The sequence below is a fragment of the Artibeus jamaicensis genome, unplaced genomic scaffold, assembly GCF_021234435.1.
Source record: "Artibeus jamaicensis isolate MK-2021 breed Jamaican fruit bat unplaced genomic scaffold, CSHL_Jam_final contig_432, whole genome shotgun sequence".
Lineage (NCBI taxonomy): Eukaryota > Metazoa > Chordata > Mammalia > Chiroptera > Phyllostomidae > Artibeus > Artibeus jamaicensis.
Window position 1 is genome coordinate 13,497,896 of NW_026521828.1, and position 22,313 is coordinate 13,520,208.

The 22,313-nt window shown below is 51.5% G+C and overlaps 2 protein-coding genes across 2 annotated transcripts; one reads left to right on the forward strand and one right to left on the reverse strand.

The window, feature by feature from the left end:
• The first annotated feature begins 336 nt into the window (after nt 1-336).
• IL17B (interleukin 17B) lies at nt 337-4,456 on the forward strand. The gene is made up of 3 exons (XM_037161852.2): nt 337-357; nt 2,527-2,816; nt 4,225-4,456. The coding sequence occupies exons 1-3, from the start codon at nt 337-339 to the stop codon at nt 4,454-4,456; spliced, it is 543 nt and encodes a 180-aa protein (XP_037017747.1).
• Nucleotides 4,457-8,884: 4,428 nt separating this feature from the next.
• PCYOX1L (prenylcysteine oxidase 1 like) lies at nt 8,885-21,005 on the reverse strand. The gene is made up of 6 exons (XM_037161927.2): nt 20,842-21,005; nt 14,951-15,157; nt 13,394-13,568; nt 12,648-12,859; nt 10,283-10,423; nt 8,885-9,831 (listed from the first exon to the last, which is right to left on the reverse strand). The coding sequence occupies exons 1-6, from the start codon at nt 20,945-20,947 to the stop codon at nt 9,173-9,175; spliced, it is 1,500 nt and encodes a 499-aa protein (XP_037017822.2). The 5' UTR covers nt 20,948-21,005; the 3' UTR covers nt 8,885-9,172.
• Between the last annotated feature and the right edge of the window lie 1,308 nt (nt 21,006-22,313).

The window sequence follows — 22,313 nt, forward strand, 5'->3', positions numbered from 1 at the left end:
CCTGTGGGTGCTGGCCAGCGGGCCGGCCGCAGGCCACAGGCGGAGGTGCCACCCTCCAGAGCCCCACCAGACACACAGGGCATTGTCCCTCAGTCAACAGCCCTGGGCACCTCTGCGGGTTCCTGGCCTGCCCCCACGCCCCTCACCGCCTGCCACCGCGCCAGGCCCAACCAGCTGGGGGCCCGAGGCTCCCAGCGAGGACAAGCCCACCCACCCCCAGCAGCCCCCTGATGAGCTATAATTGCTTCGCTCATCCTGTCGCTGCCATTCTCTTGGTGGAGGCATCTGGGGTTCCAGGCGGGCGGCAGCTGCAGGCTGACCGCCTGGCTCGTCGGGATGGACTGGCTGTACAACCTGGTACGTGGTGCTTCCCCCGCCCCCACCTCTCTTTAGGGCCTGGGTGTTTCAGTACTTCTTTCCTATTGATTAATGTCTGCCTCTGTTTGGCTTGGAACCTGCAGAGTTCTCCCCTTGTCCTCTCCTGCAGGACTAGAGAGAAACAGACTGGTCTCACAGACTGCAGCCATGGCCAGTAGCTCAGGCCTCTGAGTAGGGCTCAGCCCGTCCACACTGAAGCCCTTTCAGGCCAAAGGCATCTGGGGCGATCCTGGCAAACTCAGTTATCAGGGTTTTTCCAAAGAGTCCTTGGGTCCTGAGAGCCAGGCTGTGTGACCTTGGGCAAGTCCCTCGGTGCCTCTGGTTCCCATTTGCAGCATGAGGGAAGGGGGACTTTGATTCCATTCTGGGTTTCTCTGGATGAAGAACTGGAGTATAAGAATGCCAGGTGAGAAACTCAGATGAGATGAGAAAGTCTATTGTTAGAAAGACAGTTTTCTGCACCAGAATCTAGGACCAAAAAGGAAGACTTTTAGCGTCTTGAATCTCTGTCATGGATTTTGCTCCAGGAAATGGCTCTGCCAAGAAGGACTTCGCTGGAACTTGTTTCCAAGGGTCAAGACTTGCTGGGTGGCCTGGATAAGGCAGGCATGGGCCATGCAAACCATGGGGTGAGGGACACAGGGCAGGTAGGAGCCTGGCTAGATTCCGGGAAGAGGTGAAATTCCCCCCGAAGGTCAGCCCGCCCATCTGGCCAGCCCTGGCCCCACCCAAGTCCTGGCCCTTCTCTCCCTGGCTTCCTGAGAAGTCTGGGTCCTCTCTGGGGTGAGCCAGAGGCTTTCCTGACGCTCCCGGCTCTGAGGGCAGAAGTGGAGAGCAGCAGGTGAGGGGTGGACACAAGTGGGTGAGGAGAGGCTGAGGGGTGGGGCGGGCAGAGGGTTAGAGGCTGCAGGAGGGGAGCACAGGTGTCAGGGAGTCCATCAGAGATCCTTGGCTCTACCTGCCCATCTCCCCAGCTTCATCTCGTGCCCCTCCCCCTGCAGACTCTACTTCAGCCTCACTGTTTCCTTTCAGCAAAGCTCTTACCCAACTCAGATCTCTCACACTCTTTCCCATCTGCCTCCTTCTCATCCTCCAAACTTCGCCTGACATGCCCACACCTCAGAAAGGCTTTGCAGGGCCCCTACGCCGCCACCTGGCTACGTGGGTGGCCTTGTTCTTCTCTAACCACGCATTGCACAGTCCCACCATCACTCTCGTCTCTAGTGAGATTTAGGTGTTTGTTTTCACGTTCAGCATCTGTTCTTTCTCCCAGACTCTAAGCTACAGAAGGCAGGGATGGTGAAAGCCATGCATCCACTTGGACACGGGGATAAGACAGGGTGTGGATGCTGACCCCTGCCTGCTCTCAGGGAGTCTGTGCTTAGCAGGGGACAGACATAGAGAAGAGTCTCACATATACAGACTATAAGACAGTAGTCTTATGAGCAAAGGCATGTGGCCTTAAGGGCGCAAAAGGCCTGCCAAGGCACCCCTTAGCAAGGGACCCTGGAGGGCTGAGAGGCTCTTAGAAAGCGAGGAGAGGCAGGACTCTGCAGGTCATGGCCTGCACCAAGTCCCTGTGGCAGGAAGGAGCATGGTGAGAGGAAGGAACTGAGAAAAGACCGGAGGCTGAAGCACCAGTGCCAGAGGAAGCACGGGCCCAGGAAGGTGACCCGAGTAGATGGGCGTTTCAAACAGCTGCGCTTAGCCCTGGTGTGGAGATTGGCTTGGAAGGAGACGGGGGGGGGGGGGGTTTGGGGAGACCAGGCAGGAGACTGCTGAGCTATTCAAGGAAGTGAGGATAGTGGAGCAGACAGAGAAGAGGATGGGTGGGGGGATTCTTATTTCAGGGATGGAAAAAAGACTTTATCTACAAATAATAGCATTTAGAAAAGATCCATCCTTGGCCCTTAAAAACCTTTTCAATTCAAATGGGTGGGGAGGGTATTCAAAGGTGTACCAGACCGGACTGAGCAATGAGTGTGGTGCATGAAAGTGTTGGTACACGTGTGCAGCGGGCTGGCGGGACCCGGGCAGGGCACGCCCCCATAAGGCCTTTCCTCTCCCCTCTCCCCTCTCTGGGTGCTGAGTCTTGGCCTACATGGAGTCCTGGCTTTCTCATCTTTGACCTGTGACCTTCCTCCTCAGCTGTTTCTTCTCACCATTTCCATCTTTCTGGGGCTGGGTCAGCCCAGGAACCCCAAAAGCAAGAGGAAGGGTCAAGGGCGGCCTGGGCCCCTGGCCCCTGGGCCTCATCAGGTGCCGCTGGACCTGGTATCACGGGTGAAGCCATACGCCCGAATGGAGGAATATGAGAGGAACCTTGGGGAGATGGTGGCCCAGCTGAGGAACAGCTCCGAGCCAGTGAGGAGGAAGTGTGAGGTCAATCTGCAGCTGTGGCTGTCCAACAAGAGAAGCCTGTCACCATGGGGCTACAGGTAGGCCAGCCCGCACAAGCTGGGTTGCATGTTGAGGGCTGCAGGGGGAGGGGGAACACCTTGTACATGGTCTCTGTCATTATTAAGAGTTAAGACCTTGGAGGCAGAGGCCTGAGTGCTTAGGATGGAATTCTGGCTCTGCTTCTTGCTTTCTGTGTAGATTTGGGCAAGTTGCTTAGCCTCTCTGCAAAGAGACATCCATGCAGAGCACCGCTGTTATTGTTCTTCAATAGAACAATAGTGCTGCAAGGCCTTGCCTGAATGTCGCGTTCTCTAGCTTGGAGTGTCTTGTATGCACATCTCAGTCACTGCACTTCCAGGTGGCCTTGAATTGACTGTGTCCGTATCAAACTCATGCTGGACCTGGACCTTCCCAGTGCCTGCACTGGTGTTACCCATGGATCCTCATCTAGTTAAAACCTCCAGGGCTGAGGCCCAGAAAGGGGGACTTTATGCATAGCCCCATGATTAGGATGCGCCGCTGGGTTTGGGAATCATGACTTGCTGCCTCTGGATGACAGGGAAGGGTCTTACCTTGGTTTGCATGCAGCTCCACATCCCAGCCTAGCACCTGGCACATAGAAGGGGCCACCTGTGTATGTGTTGAATGAATAATGAAGACACGGGCTAACCTGAAGGGTCCTCACTCACAAACCCAGGCTGCACAACTGATGTCCCGAGACTCCAGAATAACATGTTCAGTAGACCTTTCTGTGATGGCGTAAAGTCCAACAGGCGTTTCTAACAGGTTCCCAGATGATCCTGACACTGCAGGTCCACAGGTCAAGTTCATTGCCCACATTTAGCAGCTGAGGAAACTGAGGCACAGTGAAGACAGGTCACAAATCAAGTTCCTACACTCCCACCTGTAGGAGGGAACTCCTCTGTGCTGCCCATCAGTGAACACCCAATGCGTTGTTGGGTATTCAGACTTACTTGCATGATGGGCGTGTGAAAAATATTTGTTGCATGAATAGAAACTAAGTCAGAATAGACCCCAGGCCTCCTGACTCCTCTTGCAGTGGGAATTAGGCATAAATGTCCTATGTTACTTCCTGTGGATTAAATTCCTCAAGACTATAAACAAGGGGGAGAGGGGAAAGGAGATAGAGGGGGTTTAGCTTCCTTGTAACCCCATAGCACCATGTAGTATTAGGATAGGGATCTTGCTGAATAAAAGAAGAAAACTGGGTGACTGCCTGGTAACCTTGAACCTGGATAACCTTGGGAGACCTGACTTGCCTTCCAAGATTCTTTTTCTCACCTGGAACATGGACTCGATTACTGCTCTCCCTATGGCTAGCATGGTTTTGCTGTGGGACGGAAAACCTGGGTTAGGAAAAGCAGGGGCATGGTGCGTGGGCTCCAATTTGCTCCTTGAGTCCTGTTCTCTCCTGCCTCCCTGTAGCATCAACCACGATCCCAGCCGCATCCCCGAGGACCTGCCAGAGGCTCGGTGCTTGTGTCTGGGCTGCGTGAACCCCTTCACCATGCAGGAGGACCGCAGCATGGTGAGCGTGCCGGTGTTCAGCCAGGTGCCCGTGCGCCGCCGCCTCTGCCCGCTGCCACCGCGCACTGGGCCCTGCCGCCAGCGCGCGGTCATGGAGACCATTGCCGTGGGCTGCACCTGCATCTTCTGAACCGCCCGGGCCCAGAGTCTGCAGGCAGCTGGAGACCGTCTGCCCTGCATCCCTATACCACGTGAGGCCAGTGAAAAGTAAACGCTGTCTTTCCAAAGCAAGACCTTGGGTTTGCTCCTTGTGGCTCTGAAGCCAAAACTAGGGTGGGAGTAGGAGGTTCCAGGGAGGTAGATTTCAGATCAATATAAAGGAGGATTTTTCCATCACTCAGAGTTCTCCAACACTGAAATAGGTTATTAAAAAAATCACTGTATTTATTTCTGCCATTTAGGACAGTCACACACTTCCTTTAAAGCACTTTTTAAAGTGCTTTATTTGGGTTTATAAGCCTTACCTCAGCCATGCTGTTGGAGCTTGGTTGGCATTAACCTATGCAGGAGTGACCAAAAGTTAACTCTCCCCAGTTAAGGCCGGGACTGTTGCGAACAGTCTCTTCAGAAGCAGCGAACTCCCCATCTCTGGGAGGGTCCAGCTAAGGCCGAGCCTCTCAAGAATACTGTGGAGCAGATTCCTGCTCTGGGTCGAATAAGGTCTCTTTCAACTCAGCTTCTCTGCAGGTCAGCCTTATACCAGAAAAGAGCCTCCAGGTTGCCAAAGAGCAGGGGTTTCTAACCTGGGCCAGTGAGCCCCTGAAATTTTCATGTGGGAATGAATTTGGAGGGGGGGAGTTACAGAGTTATCAGAGTTACAGAGTTATCATTCTGTAACTGGGGAATCTCTGGTTTTGCACAAACACTGGAGTTGAGAAGCATCAACACAAATCGTTCTTCCATCCAGGCTTACCCACAAGGGGATCTGGTTAGATGGTTTGCTGATATCAGTGGTTCTCACACTTCAGATAGCACCAGCATCACCCTGAGGCCTTGTTACAACCCAAATTATTGGGCCCTCACAGAATGATTCAGAGTCAGTAGGTTTGAGGTAGGGGCTGAGGCTTGCATTTCTAACGCAGTGTCTCCTGCAGCTGGTCTGGAGACCACACTTCGAGAACCACTGGCTTATATCAAGACACTTGGCTCATCAAAAAGGCAGTGTTGATGGATTTGCTCTGAAGCTTCTCCTGGCTCTTTGCCCCCTAGATACTAATTCCCACCCACCCATAAGCCCCTTGCAATTCAATCCTTCTCCTGCCCTCCTAGCCCCCTCAACAAATCCTAAATCAGCTGCTCTTAGATCTAAAAATACTTGCCCTCCCCCAGGACAGCTGAGGGGCTCCGGCTATTTTCCGAGGGTAAGAATAGCTGGCATGTTAGAGTTAATTTCAACAAGAGGGCTAACGGCCAGTATAGAAATACTTGGCTGCTCTAACTTCCATGCTTAAAGCAGCTTTAGCTGTGAATGTATTAAGCTCCATAATTCATGAAAGGGCACTGGTTAGGTATGTGTCTGTCTGGGGTGGTAAGTAACTTACCTTTTTTGGTATTGTCCTAGAGTGGATACTGGTTAAAATTACCCCAGGAAGCTTCGGCCTGGCTCCAGACACATGGAAAATAGATTTCTTGTGCCAGCCTAAGCTGATGCCTTCAGCAGCCGCTTCTCCTCCTTGGGGGTTGCTTGTCTCTGAGACCCCCACAACCTGCTCTTCGGGCCTTAAGACTTGAGCCGCACATGAAGGACCCATGGCCCCCAAGGCCTTTTGGTAGGGCCAGGGAAGAGTTGAGTGGCAGAAGTGTGCTCCAGTTTTGGGAGGAGACCCCGGGTGTCCCAGGGCATGGGGATTGGGTGGAGGAACTCCTCACCTGGTGGGGCTCCTGCCAGACCACCAGACACAGAGACACCTTCAGTAAGCGCCAGTGAGCTTATTAGTTTCATGTGGAGATTGTCTTTTCCTCTTTTCGGTCTTCAGTTTTCTCATCTGTTAAATGAACAAATGGGGTTTGGGTCTCTCCAGAGTCTTTTGCAGTGTTATCATTCTGTTACTTGGGAGCTTTATCTCCGGAGCCTGGGCTTGGAGTGGGCCCTTCCCAGTGCCCTGGTTTGCAGGCGGCAGCAGGGAGCTCAGCACCTATGGAGAATGGGTCTGCACTGTGCCCCTAAACTCCTTTGGTCTGAGTTCAGATGTGTTTCATGCTTTCCCCTTTCTGGTGAGAATCCCCCCCTCCATAAGAACAGGCGCCGCATCTGCCAGCTTCAGCGTTGAATCCCCAGCACCTAGCACACGGCCATATGCAAAACAGGGGTGCAGCGCTTGGTGAATGAATGAATGCATGCATTCACACAGAGAGGCCTCAAGGGGAGCCCAAGATCTGTCCCTAGCTCCCTCTGTTGCTCCTCCAAAAGTGGGTCAGGAGCAAGGCATTCCTCCCTCCCCACTGTTTCTTACCTGCCCCCAACTCTACCGTCCACATCCCTCCTCCCCTGAAAGAGTTGAAATCTTGCTTGAGTCACCTGCTCTAGGGGCAAAGTTCCTTTGAGGAGTTTGGACGTGTACTACATTGCCCCCAGGACTGCTGAGAATGTGTGGCCTCTTTCCTGTTTTGTTTGGCAGACTGTAGGGCTCGCTCTGTCTTTGCAAACGCGCGCTCTCTCTCTTCTTCCAGAGAACCATGGATCCTTGGGGGTTCTGTCCTGGCCTGAAGGGGAGGGTGGGCCTGGGGACAGATGCTTCCTGCTGGTTCTCATGCTCCCTTCCGCTGCCTTCAGGAATCTCTGCCCTCTTCTTGTAGGTGGGAAGCTGGTGAGATCCAGCTCTCAGGTTTGGGCTTGGAGAAGCAGCAGCATGGGCATTCCGGCCTGGTTTGGTCTTGAGCTGTTCAGGCCTGCCTAACCAGACAAAGGAAGCTCCTGGAGAAGCAGCCAGCTCCACAGCAGTCAGGCTGGAGCAGGGAGCCCAAGTGCCAGCTTGGGGGATCACATGTAAAACGCCCTGTTTTTTTCTCTCCGCACATCCTCAGGGACGCAAGGGGTGGTTATCAGAAGCGGTTTGGTATTGGTCTCAGTTGCCCTGGCCAATACCAATGATCATCAGTTACACCGTGATAGCCTGGGGCGCCTTCACTTTAGGTACAAAGCATGAAAATATGTCATTGTACATAGATTTCACCGGACCTGAGAGGAATGAGAAGGCACAGCTCCATTTTAGCTGTGGTTGACGTGGTGCTTCTCTTTCCTACCCCTCCAACCTTAGTTTGCATCGCCTCTGCTCCAGAGGTGGGTTCTGACTATTCTAAGCCAATTAGCTTAATCTCATCCCAACTGAGTCCTAAGCCAATCAGCATGTGGCATTCACTTGGCCACAGTAACTGGTTCCACAGGGCCCCAACTGGCCCAGAGCCCAGACTGTGGTTCAGAGGTCGTGGGAGAAGACCCTCTCACCCTGGGAGCTGTTGGCAGCCATCCTTGACCATGAGAGAAGAAATGACACTGGAACTGCACAGTGCCCTGAGCCCGGACTGTTGTGCTAACCAGTAACACCCTTTTATTGCTTAGGCCAGTGTGAGTCTGGCTTTCTACTCCATCAAGTTTGTCATCTTACCTATGTGCCAACTTCACGATCCCTGTAATAACCAAGGGCACGCTTCTTGCACTTCAAAGGCACCTTCTCTTCCATGACCACTACTAACGCCTTGGCATGGAATTCATGTAATTTTAAGGAAAAGCTCTAGATTTAAGCTCTGTTCTGTGAATTCACCAAGAGACCTTGGGCAAGTTATATAGTCACTTTGGGCTTTTACCTCTATCTCTTTAACACAAGGGAAGTCAGCCGGGTGACCTCTGGGGTTCTTCCTGCTGGGAAAGCCCCGGTATCAGTGTGTTTGGCAGTGTCTGTCCTCCAGGTCGACCCCAGAGCTGGATTTAGCAGGTCTGGGCAGGGCTTGGGCATTGACCCAGGTCAACGCTGAACTCCATCCCAACACCTTTTCTTCCCTATTCTGCTGGGGTTAATGTTGGGGGTCAGGTGAGACTGCCCTCCACCACCTGGGGCCTTGTCTCCTTGCAAGGCAATGTTCCACCCACATCTCCTGTGCAGAGGACAGAGCGGTCAATCCCTCCAGGTGCTAAGGAAGCTTCCTCTTCCTACGGCCTGGGCCTGGCATGTTTCCCGTTTTCCACTGGTTACCAGGAAGCTTGGACTATGCTGACAGCCCCGTTGGGGTGACCACCTCTTCCTTGGGTCCTGCCACAGTCCTCTCCCCCCAGTAGCTGGTGTTGCCGAGAGGCTTGGACGGTGTCTAATAACTTAATGAGGTAGCTCACATCCAAAAAGTCCTCGGTAAATGGGAGCTATTATCACGTCTTCTGTTTCCTGATTTCCCCTTCTACTTTATTTGTAACCATCTGGCTACACGTGTCGTTGCTGGTGTTGCCACAGGTATGTTTTGGGCGTAGTCAGTGAAACCCAATAAAGAACTGGATTCTGAGTTCTGTCTTACATTCCCTCCCGCTGTTATCCCTGTTTCCTAGTTAGAAAACCAAGTTAGAAGCGGCTGGAGAAGATGGATTTTTATTTCTTCTTTTAAAAAAATAAATAAAGTGAATACACTGGTTTGAATTTCCTTCCCCTCTTACTCTGTCCCTTGGAACAACTACTCTGAGAATCCTTAAGATAGAGAGGCAGAGAGCAGGCTGCCTGCACCCATGCTGGAGAGAGGACACTCAACACAGGAGGGGCCAGAAGCAGGCGTGGCGGCAAGAATGGCTTGCCCAGCTGCGGCCACCAAGGGGGTGATCCATCTGCAGTGGGGGATGGACGTTCCCAGGCTCACTCCAGAGACCTCACAGTTCAGTCTTCACCTTGTGCATCAGATCCTTTTGGTCAATTTTGTCTAGGTCCTGGTACCAGCGGTTGTAAGCCAGCAGGGCCACGTTCTTGGCGGCTACAGCCATGACCTCTACAGAGCTGGCCGCCCACTCCAGGGCATTGAGGTGGAAGAGCTGGTCATGGAGTGCAAACCGGGGGAGGGTGGTGCGGGAGCCATGGACGGGGTGGGCCTGCCACTCGGCTATCTGCACTGAATAATAGGAGCGGAAGAGGGTCTTCAGCTGGGACCGAAGGAGGGGCTTGGGGGACTGGACTCGCCAAACGGCTGCCTCCTGAGGCTGCTTCCGCCGGAAGTTGGTCGAGATGTTGACGGGACAGATATTGTCCAGGGCCCAGAAGAAGGTGGGGAAATCTGTGGTAAGGATGTTGGCGAAGGGGAAAAGCTTAGGGTCCGGGAAACCGAAGTAAGAAGAGTTGAGGTAGCCATGAACCAAGGAGACAACGGTGGGCTGGAAGGAGTCCTGGGTGGCGTCAAGGGGCGGGTCGAAGCCCTCGAAGGCAATGGTGCTGCTGTTGTCCAGGTGCAGGGGGGCGGCGATGACCACTATGTCGTAGAAGTCGAAGCCAGTGCCCACCTCGGTCTCATACTCTACCAGGTACAAGGGTTTCCCTTCTGGAAGAGAGCACAAAAGTCAGCTTATTTCTTGGCTTCTAGCCACTGATCTCCCACCTGGGGCCCAGCATAGAGGGTAAGAGACCCTGGGGACAGCTGGGCTGTCCCAACGGTGGGTCCTCATCTTTCTATGCTGGTGTGGCTGCAGGGCAAGCACTGGACCGGGAGTCAGGAGACTCAAACTCTGGCTCTGCTTTTGCCCCTGACTGTGGCTCAAAATCCTCAGCGGTCAAATGAACAGAGCCAGATTGAAACAAACCTCAGTGTTCCAGCTCTGACATCTGAATTGGGACAACAGTGCCCTCTGGTGTCACTTGGCAGTGCTGGGGCTTCCCAATGGTTTTCTGGAATCCTCCCTGGCACATCACAGACTGGGGCTTAGGGACTGAAGGGGTGTAAGTGTTCACTGTCTAGGAAAGGAATGGCCACGCCCCCTGCTCCATCCACTCACCTGTATGCTGCAGGGTCACAGAGGTCACTGTGGCATGAATCACGTTGGCCTTGGACAGCTTGAGCAGACCAGAACAAACCAGCTTGTTGCCTCCCTCCACAGACCACAGGGTGCCTTGGGCCCCGGCGAGTGCCATGGCTCCTGGGCAACAGGGGGAGGGGGGTTGGTGGGTTCTCAGAACCACTGGGCAGTGGGGCTGAAGAATCCACCACCACACTGTCTGGGTCTCCCTCCCAGGCCAAGACTCCTCCCAACACACATGAGAGGCACGGAGAGGCAACACACATGAAGATAAATACAACACATTTCCAATGCTATAAAGTGAAAACTCTACGTTCAATGCAAGAGCCAGCTACAGAAGACCACAGGTTGTAGGATTCTATTTATACAGACTACCTAGAGCAGGCAAATCCACAGAGACACAGCAGACTCGTGGTTGCCCAGGGCTGGAGAGGAGGGGCTACTGGACAGGTGATGGCCAAAGCTAAAGATATGAGGTTACTTTTGGGGGCGATAAAAATGTGGAGGATACACAACTGTGAATATCCTCAGAACCACTCACGTGTACACTTTAAATGGGTAAGTGGTGTGTTATGTGAATTATATCTTTAAGGACACACACAAAATACTAAAGAGTGAACAGGGAAGCCCCATGGAGGGACACGTGGTAGGATCTGAAGGCTGGGAAGGAGCCAGAGGAACGGTATCCTGGGCACATGGGAGGTGCCTGTTAATTCCAAATCTTTCCATTCATTCATTCATTCATTCATTCATTCAACAAAAATGGGCTGAGTGCCTACAAGGGTCTGTCCAGGGGAGACAGAGATTCCTGCCCTCAAGAAGCATCAATTCTAGTAGGAGATAAAATAACTAAATTTAACAGTTAGTCCACGGGAAGATGACACCTGCAGGGTAGAGGGACCGGGGCTGCTGGGGGTGGGGGTTGAGGTATAACTTAAAACTGGGAGGTAGGGTGGCTTCAATGAAAAGGTACCACCTGCACAAAGACATGGTGGGGAGAGAGTTTACCATGACTGTGACTCAGGGAAGAGTGTTCCAGGTAGAGGGCGGACCACGTGAAAGCACTCAGTGGGGGACGAGGCCAGGGTGGCTGGACTGGGGTGAGTACGGGTGAGGTGGTGGAGCCTGGGCCATGCAGGGCCTTGAAGGCCACTGAAAGCACTTCAGGTTTCTCTTGGAGGAAAGAGGGAGCCCTTATGGAGTTTCACATGCAGGCCTGCCATGGTGTCTTTAGTTTTAACAGGATCATTCAGCAGACGTGTTGAGAACAGCCTGTAGGGGGTGGTGGGTAAGTGGGTGGACCTGGTGGGAGACTTGCAGTAGTAATCCAGGTGAGGGATGCTAGTGGTTTAGACCAGGGAGGAAGCAGTGGTGGGAAACTGTTGCATTCTGGTAGGTGTGGAAGTAAAGCAATGAGATTTGTTGACATACCAGGTGAAGAATATGACAGAAGGAAATGAATCGATGTTTTGGCCAGGCCAACAGAAAGGAGCAATTACCAACCGAGATGAGAGGGGCAGGCCTGCAGGGAAGGGTCAGGAACTCGGGTCTGGACATGCTGAGTTTGAGACACCCTCTATACCTCCCAGTGGAGACAAAGGGGTGGCGGCTGACACCCGAGACTGTAGTTCTGGAGAGAGGTTGGGGAGGGAGGTGGATGGAATCCAGCGCCTTGAGACAGGCTGAGCTCACTGAGGGAGCATGAGGGCAGGACCAAGAACCGAGCCCGGACCTTTCCCTGTTACGAACATGGTAGAAGAGAAGGGCCCAGCCAAGCAGGCTGGGAGATGAGGCCAGCGAGTGCCGGTGCAATTTCTTGGCCTTAAATACCCTAGCCCCCCACCCTCCCACTGCCCCAGCAAAAGCCTACATCTTCCAAGGCCCAGTATGGTCGCCATGCCTTGGGGGAGATAGGGCCCCGTGGCCCTCCAAGGAAGATTTAGTTGTGACCCCTCTGGTGGCCTGTGTGGGAGGACAGGGGTTGTGCACATGCCCACTGGCCCCAGTCCCGAGTGGGAAGATGAGGTGGGCTAAGAGATGAATACCTAGGGCCCAGAGACCCCCACAACCAATGCTATGAAGTGATAGTTCCTGAAACTAACCTAATCAGGAGTAGTGGAAAACCATTAGACCTGAGATCTGAGCCTCGCTTTCACCATCTGTGAAGTGGGGTAAATACCATTTCCCGCCAGCTCAGAGGACTGATGCCAGAATCAAGTGGGGTTAGGACAACAGAGTGCTCAGGCAACTGTACCGAGCTGGGTAGATGTGAGGTTACTGTGGGGATCCCAGCCACGCTGGGCCAGAGAAGGGCAGGTGGGCAGGCCGAGGGCTGCAGGCTTACCGGCAAAGGCAGGCATCGCTGCTGACTGGCCGTAGCTGGCCCGAAGGACGGCAGAGACGATGTCATCAATAAAGCGCTGTGTGACGCCCACCTGGAGCAGGGACTCAGCCACAGAGCGCTGGGTCATGTTGATGAAGCTGGACTCCCCCAGCGAATACAGCAGCTCCTCCACGCCTGAGAAGGCGTAACCATGGGCCTGGTACTTATAGATCCTGGGGGACACGTGGAGCTAGAGCCTTTGTGCAGAAAGGTCTTTGGGCCGATCACCCACTACTGGGTCACTACATCTGGGAGGCCTGGCAGGGGCCCGCCCTCCTCTCCACGTAGAGGTCGGAGGGAGACTGGTTACATCCCCCTTGGCCTGTTCACTGGCTATGGTGGACCTGTCCCATCTAGATGGACAGCGCAGACGGAAGGGCAAATACCGTGGTGTCCCACTAGGCCTGGCTTTACATTGGGGCTCTACTGAATGACAGGTGCAAAAGTCACCTGTCTACCCTCCTCTGCCACCCGCTGCCGCATATCCCAGGCTGGCCCTCCCTGGCGCCTGAGTTTACAACCCATGCTTAGTTTAGCAGAGGGAAAGAGAATGCTATGGCGACAGTACCAGAGACCACGCCTGCACCAACTCAGTACGTTTCTCACACCGGGGGCTTGCTCGGGATCAGGACGGAACACTCCTGGGTTCCTTCCCCATCTCTTTTTCTCTCTCCCTCTGGAAGCCCCCCAGCCCCACCCAGCCCTACCTCATGAACTTCTCCATGACCTCCTCCACCCACATCTGCAGCCGCAGGAAGCTGATGCCATAGTGCCACCAGAGGCGGAAGAGATTCAGCAGGTACCAGTCAGTCTCCTCCAGCACAAAGTTCTCCCCGCCAAAGATGGCGCTCCTGCCCACTACCTCACGCCGGTGTTTCAGCCCTGCAGAGACAAGGGGGAGCCCCTCAGGTCCCCCTCAGAGGGCCCCCAGGAGAACTAGTGGGGCCTAAAGCTGAAATTCCGAGCCACCCTGAACGACACGGATACACTGGCTTCACTGATGGGAATATGAACACTATGGTTTGTTCACCTGTGCTGTTTGCTCACAACAGGAAGCGAATACACTGGGGAAGTGTTGGGCCTGGCTAGTCAATAGAGATGCAAATGAAAATAATGTACTGTTTTACATTTTTTCCCCCCAAAGGAATCCTCCCAGCTACAAGTGAAATTCAGATATCATCCCAGGATGTCAGGGGTGGGCAGTGCTGGGCACCAAGACCACATGGGACAAACCACAGCTCCTTGTAACCATCCACCCTCTACAGCTTACAGAGCACAGGAGTATCTCTCTCCTTCCTCTCACGGCCTGCAAAGAGGCAGGGCGGGTGTCAAGTGTGGAAACTGAGGCTTAGAGGTTATAGGGCCTGCCCCACATCACGGGTTTGACTTTTCCCCTCTCGTCCCTGTCTCTGAGTCACCAGTAAGCACTTAGCCTCCTTCCAGAGAGATTTTGTGCAAATACCATGCATGGTGTATCTCTGTGAGTTATCCTGCCTCACCACATTGTACACACTGTTCTGCACCTCACTGATATGCTGCGTCTTGGAGACTGTCTTATACCTAGCCATAAAGGACATTCTCATCGGGCCGACCAGTCTGTGTACTTCAAGAATAACTTATTTAATTTCAGATCCCAGTGGGTGGGTAGGCAGGGTATTTTCAACCCTTTGCTGTTTTAAACATTGCTGTGATGAGTAAGCTTGTGTGTGTACCTCTTTGTGCGTGTGCAAGTGCCACTTCTTTGCAAAGTGGAATGTCAGTGCCAGACAGTATATGTATTTGTGGTTTTAAAAGATGCTGCTGGGATCAAACCCCAGCTCTCTCACTTTTTAGTTACATGGCCTTAGCCGAGGTATATATATTTTCTGAACCTCGATTTCCTCAGGAGGAGATATAACCCACCTCTTGTAGGCTGGTAGGGAGGATTAGAGGATACCATACCACCTGCAAGGATGCCAGGTACCTGGCAAGCACATAGCATGTGCAAGCCATTTTGATTATGATTATTAAGAGGCAGCAAATTAAAAGGGAAAGAAACTGGCCTTTGAGTCAAACCTGAGCTGTAATCCAGGCTCTGCAACTAACTCACTGTGTAACCTCAGGCAAGTTCCTTCCCCTCTCTGGTTTCAGCTGCTCCATCTGTAAAATGAGGAGATTGGGCTATGTGACCTTCTGGCCTTGACCACTGGGGCAATCTGGGAGGGGCCTGATGGTTGCCGCCAGCCCTGGAGGCTGCACGAGGGAGCCCCAGACAGCACACTCACCCAGGTGCTTGACGAAGTCCTGCATGTGCAGGCTCAGTGAGTGGAAGGAGGCGGCTCCGCTCTCATAGTGCTGCTTGTTGACCGAGATGGTGGCCAAGCGGCCACCCACCGTTCCCTTCTCAAACACGTCAATTTGCACCTGGGCGCCAAAATGCTGCTGGAGGAAATGGGTCACTGCAGAGCCTCCGATTCCAGCTCCAACCACAGCTGTCAGCAGGCCCGGGAAGCAGACAGGGAAAGAGACAGAGAATGGGCATGAGACTTCGGGCCACACCTTCTCAGCCTCCTGGGCCAGTGATTCTCAGGCACTTGCATAGGCTTGTAACATCTCAAAAAAGGCAATCTGTAGACTGGTTTTTAGTAAAGCTATTAGTAAAGAACAAAAGACAATCTGAAAACTGCCATCTACTGTAACCCTCACTTTGTAAAGAAAATGACACACTAGCAGCAAAAAAGCAGGTACTTCAAAATTCAGGATGATCATTTAAAGAGAATAAATTTCGTTTGATACAAAACTCATTGCATTGCGCCTATTTTTATTTCACTATGAAAACCTAGTCACTGACAGGTACTGTTAGGCAGATCAGTGTTTGGAAACTGCTTCTTAATCCAAGGGTTGGCTATAGTTTACAGGCTAAACCCACACAGATGCTTGTTTTTGCAAACAAAGTTTTACTGGAATGCAGCCAAACACTTTTTTTTAGCTTATTGTCTCTGGCTGCGCACATGTGAGGCAGAGCTGAGTAGCTGCAACAGAGACTGTACGGCCTGCAAAAGCTAAAATAGTTACTCTTTGACCCTTTACTGAAGAAGACAGCCAACCCTTGGTCTAGTCCAACCTTTTACCTGACACATCATTTCTGTATCTGTGTTTGCCAGGATTGGAATGCGCCCTGTGACGGGTTGCTCATTGCCTTACAGTGCACCTTATTCCAGTGTGGACACCTGTTACAAAGTTTCAGCTCTTTGAGGTCTTTGTGGATCTTATCATCCATTGTCTTTTCTATACCTCTTGCTCTCCTGTTATTTGCAAACTTTGTTCACATGCCATCCTATTCTTATCCAAGTCACTGGTAAAAAACATTTGACTGCACAAGGCTGTGAGGTACTATGGGAAACCGATGGCCAGACAGACACTAATACTGAACAGGACTGGGAGTGGACAGTAAAGCAGCTATAGAACTACTGAACTGGCCTGACACCCTACCCACTATCTTTGCCCACCATGGATCTGATCCTCTCATATGACAGTTTAGGAACCCTATCCAAAAAGAGAGTAAGGTAAATCTGGTGTGATTTGTTCTTGCTAGACCTATGTTGAATGCTAAAACCACAAGTGCCTTCCAAGAAGGCAAAAACCCAACACCCCCCCGGCCAAAAAAAAAAAAAAGGTTCTTGATCCTCTGGCCTCCATTTACTTAGTCCACTCCCTGCCCCGCCCTTGCAATACTCCACCTTCTCATCCGTCTGGACTTCTTTTGCTGTGGAGCACGTGACTGCTCTCTCTTGCCTGTGCCTCTGTCTGCATTGCTCACTTTTCCAGGAATGCGCTGTCACTCTCTGCCTCGCTGATTCCTATGGCCCTCACGTCATCACTTGCCTTGGCTGACCCAGCTAAGGCAAGTCAGGTGTCCCTCCAGCATATTTCCACATAACACTCTCCTTACCCTTGGCCTGGTCCTTGGCTCATTCTGCTCAAATGGTTTGTTTAAGGTTTGAGAGCAGGTACCTATGCCCCCAGATCCTGGCAGGTGGCAGAGTTCATTAAGTATTTATTGTACCTTGAAAAACAAACCACTTCCTCTTTCTCGGTGTTTACAAAGACACTTCCAAGAATGCCATTAACCTTTTAAAACCAGTATGTTCACCTCCCCTCCATATGCAAGAGCCCCAAATTACCCATTTTTCTAGAGAACCTGCTGTCACAGGGCCTGGAAGCTGTCCAAGGGTCATAGGGTGGCAAAGACCTTCCTCACTCAATACCCATGAACTGACTTACACCTGCTCTCTGGTCTACGGTTAAGATGTGCTGGGGTACGAGTAGAATCAGACAGGGCCTCTGCCCTTCTGAGCCCAGGCTGGAGTAGGCAGACAGACTCATGCACCATCAGCTATGACAACGTGTGATTAAGTGCAACAACAGGGTTCCAAAGAATCCTGAGGAGGAAGCAATGAGTTCTGCCTGAGGGTGGATGGACAAAAAGGGAAAAAGCGTTTGGTTGGGACCTTGGAGGATACCAGGCTCTTTCCGTGAGTGGAAACACGTTCTTCACAGGGAGAGGAGCGTGAGCAGGGCAGTGTGTGGAACTATGGGATTTCAAGGGTCCAATGCCACACCTAGGTGTTCAGATTTGAACCTGCAGCAGCAGTCTGAGGGTTAAGCTGTGCTAACAGGAAGCTCCTCATTCTCAATGGGGTACAGTCCAAAACACCAAAGCAGGACAGAGGCTCCTGTCAGAAGGCTGAGGACAATCAGGAGACTACAGGGCAGGCTGGCACTGCCAAGTGTCCTGCTCTCGATGCCCCTGGGGCAAGGTAGGCAGGGCCAGCAGGAATGAGGCAGGTTGCAACCTTTGCATTGCCAGAAGCAATAGTGCTGGGAGGAGGCCCTGAGCCGTCTGCAGTGGTCCGTGGGGAGTGTCCCTCTCTGCTGTCCATTCCCAAGAGATGGAGGAGTGCCCAGCACCTCCACACACTGCCTGCCTAACTCTTCCCCATCCTTCAAAGCCTGGCTCAAAATCTACTTTCTCCACATCTTCTTTGACCACTCTAGCCCTCAAGATTCTCTTTCCTCTGAAAACCCTGAACTGTCGGTCTCAAATGGATTTCTGGTAGGTTTCAGTCTGTCTTAACCCTCTGCAGCCCAAGCTGTGGTTTCGTAACCCACGAAGCCTTAGCACTGCACTAAAAATAAGTTTGTGGTGCGCCCCTCCCTGCCAAGTGGGGCGCACAGAGGGCAGATAAGTGGAGCAGGGACCCCTACTCCCCCAGGCCAGAAGCCCAACATCTCTGCCTACTATGGACATTTTATATGTAAGGGACATGACAATCTTTGAGTCATGTTGAGTTAAGTGACAATTGTTAACAGGAAGAAACTATAAATAAATATGGAATGGGGACTTCCGCCGAGATGGAGGCGTAGGTGGAAAAACACTTTGCTTCCTCGCACAACCAAATCTAAAAACAACAAAGTTTGACAACAATAAACGCAACCAAACCACCGAAAATTGAACAATACGGAGTCCAAAAACAATGAACCGCTCAACTAAACCGGTGAGAGGGGAGAAACCAGCAGCGAAGCAGGTCAGGCAAAAAAGGTCCCGGACCCAGGCGGCGTGCAGGCAGCTGAGGGCGCGATCCCAGGTGTGGGGTAGCTATAGGCAGACCCAGGGAAGGTGCCGCATGGCTGGCTGTCTGCAGTCATGCATTTGCGCAAAGATAAACCAGTGAAGAGGCGAGCATTGAGACAGACCGCTCAGGCCCCGGAGCAGGGCGGCAGGCTTGCACATTTGCACTCAGATAAACAGTTGGGGGCGAGCAGTGAGGTGGACCAGGCAAGCAGAGAGGACCGCCCCCACATACAGCTTCCTCTCTGACCCCACCCCCACATACAGCATCACAAACCAGCGACCTGGGTGGCCCCGCCCTGGTGAACACCTAAGGCACCTCTCCTCATACATAACAGGCACAAATAGATCAAAACATGGCTCAAGAACAACTCAGAGCCCCAAAGCCAATAAATCTAAGTGATGAAGAAATAGCCAAAACACTGGTGATCAGGATGCTCACAGAACTGGTTGATTTTAGTAACAAATTAGAGGAACATATGAAGGCTAAACTAATTGAAATGAATGGAAATGCACAGGAAACAAAAAGTAATGGAAAGGAAACTGGGACTCAAATCAAGGGAGCAGACCAGAAGGAATGAAAAAATGACCAAATAGAAAAATATGAAGAAACAAGAATTCAAAAAAATGAGAAGAGGCTTAGGAACCTCCAGGACATCTTTAAACGCTCCAACACCTGAATTATAGGGGTACCAGAAGGCAAAGAGGAACAGCCATGAGTGGAAACCTTATTTGAACAAATAATAAAGGAGAATTTCCCCAATCTGGCAAAGGAAATAGACTTCCAGGAAATCCAGGAAGCTCAGAGAGTCCCAAAGAAGTTGGACCCAAGAAGAAACACACCAAGGCACTTCATCATTACATTAGCCAAGATTAAAATGAAGGAGAGAATCCTAGAAGCAGCAAGAGCTAAGGGGACAGTCACCTACAAAGGAGTTCCCATCAGACTGTCAGCTGATTTCTCAAAAGAGACCTCACAGGCAAGAAGGGGCTGGAAAGAAGTATTCCAAGTCATGAAAGGCAAGGACCTACATCCAAGATTACTCTATCCAGCAAAACTTTCATTTAGAATGGAAGGGCAGATAAAGTGCTTCTCAGATAAGATCAAATTCAAGGAGTTCATCATCACCAAGCCCTTATTATAGGAAATGTTAAAGGGACTTATCTAAGAAAAAGAAGATAAAAAAGATGAACAGTGAAAGGACAGCAAATACACAGTTATTAACAACCACACCTAAAACAAAAGCAAACTAAGAGGATAGGTAGATCAGGAGCAAACCATAGAAATGAAGATCACATGGAGGGTTAGCAACAGGGGAGTGGGAGGAGGAGAAGGGGGGAAAAGGTACAGAAAATAAGTAGCATAGATGGTAGGTAGAAAATAGGGGGGAGGGCAAGAATAGTATGGGAAATATAGAATCTAAAGAACTTGAGACATGTGGTCATAAACTAAAGGGGGGGGAATGGTGGGGGGGGGGGGGTGCAGGGTGGAGGGGAATGAAGGGGGAAATAGAACAACTGTAATGGCATAATCAATAAAATCAAATCAAATTAAAAAAATATGGAATGCTAGTGAATGATACGCATAATGAAGTACTTAGTAAAGTGCCCCGATGCTTGCAATTTATTTTGAAATCCATTAAAACTGAGATGGATCAATGGATGTATATGATAGGTATGTGATAAGACAAGTACAGTAGCAGTGTGTTAATGACAGAAACCAGACAGTGAGTATACGGATGATTAATGCATAATTCTTTCAACTCTGGTGTATGTTTGAAATTTTTTGAAATGAAATACTGAGGAAAAAAGCAAAAACCAAAACCAAACCAAAAAACCCAACCAAACCCCACAAATAAAATGACTGCTGCCAAAAAGTTCCCCACTGTATCACTCAGCAAATCTATTTCCAGCAGACCTACCATGGGTTCTATCTCCCCTAAGGCCTTCTCCTACTCTCACAAGGTTCTGGCTTAGATGCTGCCTCCAGGAAGCCCCCCGGCACCCCCCCCCCCCCCCCCCCCAGCCACGGAAGGCTGAGGTGAAGCGCTCTTCCTCTACATCAGGGCACTTACAGCCTTGTACGTATGTACTTCCACGTATTATGCAGTCTTCTCCTGAAGAACTATGGGCACCGTGTGTACCACCCAGGCCTTCAATAAGCCTTTGTGTACGACAACCTTCCAGAGTCTGTCCTCTCTGTCATCGGGGCACCTGGCAAAAAGCCAGGTCCATGGCAGATGCTTACTGTTTCTGAATCTTTCCGTGAGATCAGTGGCCTGTCCTGCCCCAAGCCTATTTCCCGCCGGAGACAGCCAGGGACAAATGTCCACACCACCCTCCGCATTAGCACCTTCCCTGCGGTAGGCAGTTCCCTTCCTTGTCCCGCCGCAGTCTCTTACCTCTTCTCCACCCAGTTCCTCTCCTGAGGACCCCTCCGTCACCCATCTGTCTTCCCCATCCCCCACCCAGCTGCTGCCGGCTGAGAACGCTTTTCCCGCGCAGCCCTCCCCAACACAGCACCCCATCGCGTCTTTCCCCCACCGATTTTACTGGGCCGGGCGTCTCCGCCTGTAGCGGCAGCGGTGAGGAGTGTGGCCAGCGCGGCGAAGAGGCGGGCAGTGCGGGCAGTGCGGGCAGTGCGGGCCATGGCGGCCGCGACAGGGGTAGCACGCCGGGGCTGGGGTGCTAGTGTGTTGGTGCTGTGCTCGCCGCCCCGCCCCTGGAGCGCCACTGGCCATCCCGCCTTCCAGACTCGCAATTACGGCCTTTCATTGGACAAGTAGCCATTCCTCTCCAACACAAGGCCCTCATTAGCTGCCTCTCTCTCAGGGAAGGCTCTGTCATTGGCAGCTTCCCCATCCCGCCTCCGGACTGTGGGCTCCTCATTGGCTGGCTCTTCATGCTCCAAAGCAGGTGTGCATTCTCCGGAGGCTCAGCATCAGGACCAGGATCCTGCCGTGGGGCGATTGGTGGAGAGAAAGAATTGAAGCCCCGACCTCCTGGGTTCCCAACCTCTGACAGTTACTAACTGTCACGTTACACGTGCCTTCTTTGTCTCATCCAGTTTCGCAGTTCTACCTTTCTCAGTGCTTGAGACAATCATGTGAGCTAAGGAAGGTGAAAACGGTTGGCAGTTTCTGCTAGCGCTGGAAATTGCTGGCCAGGCTGAAATAAGGCCAGATGCTTTTGAGGCTGCTGTTAGTTTTTTTTGTTGTTGTTTGTTTTTTGAGTTTCTACATACAGCTAATATCTCTGCCTTCTACCTAAAACAAAACCAAACAACCAAAAACAAAGCAAACGGTCTTCATTCACTCTCTACTCACAGGGGAGGAGGGGATAAACTCCCATTTTCAAAGACCAGTCAGCATGGCTAGTTTACCACACCGAAAGACAGATTTCTTCTAGCAGAAAATAAAGTTGGGGGTGAGTTTCAGAACAAGTGAACTCCATATTCACTCAGTTAGATTATGGCTGAGAGAAGGAACTGTCCAGGGATTCAGAGAATAGTAAAAGTGCATAAAGCTGGGGTCCTAAGTCAGCTTTCAGTCTTGATTTAACAGGGCCACACTGGATTACTAGTAAAATGGTACATGAATGTGCATTCCTCATTATCTTGAAGGAAAAATAAAACCTTTTGACAACATTTGTGTCAGAATGCAGAACCTTTTCACTCCCAAAGCATTGAAGCATTCACTGATAACTTTGTGTGTGTGAAGTTTTTATGTGCTGACTTAATCTAATTGTGTAGGGTTTTTTGGGGGGAGGATAAGGTAAATCATATTAAAGTAACTTCTTTACTTTGCTTTTAACTTTAGGGTCCTTTAGGTTGGGTATGTTATCTGTTGCTGTATAACTATCCCAAACTTTAGTGGCTAAAAGAAACAATTATTTTTTAAAAGATTTTATTTATTTTTAGAGAGAAGGGAGGGAGAGAGATATCAAGGGGTGGCTGCCTCTTCCACCCCACACTGGGGACTGGCCCACAACACAGGCATGTGCCCTGACTGGGAACT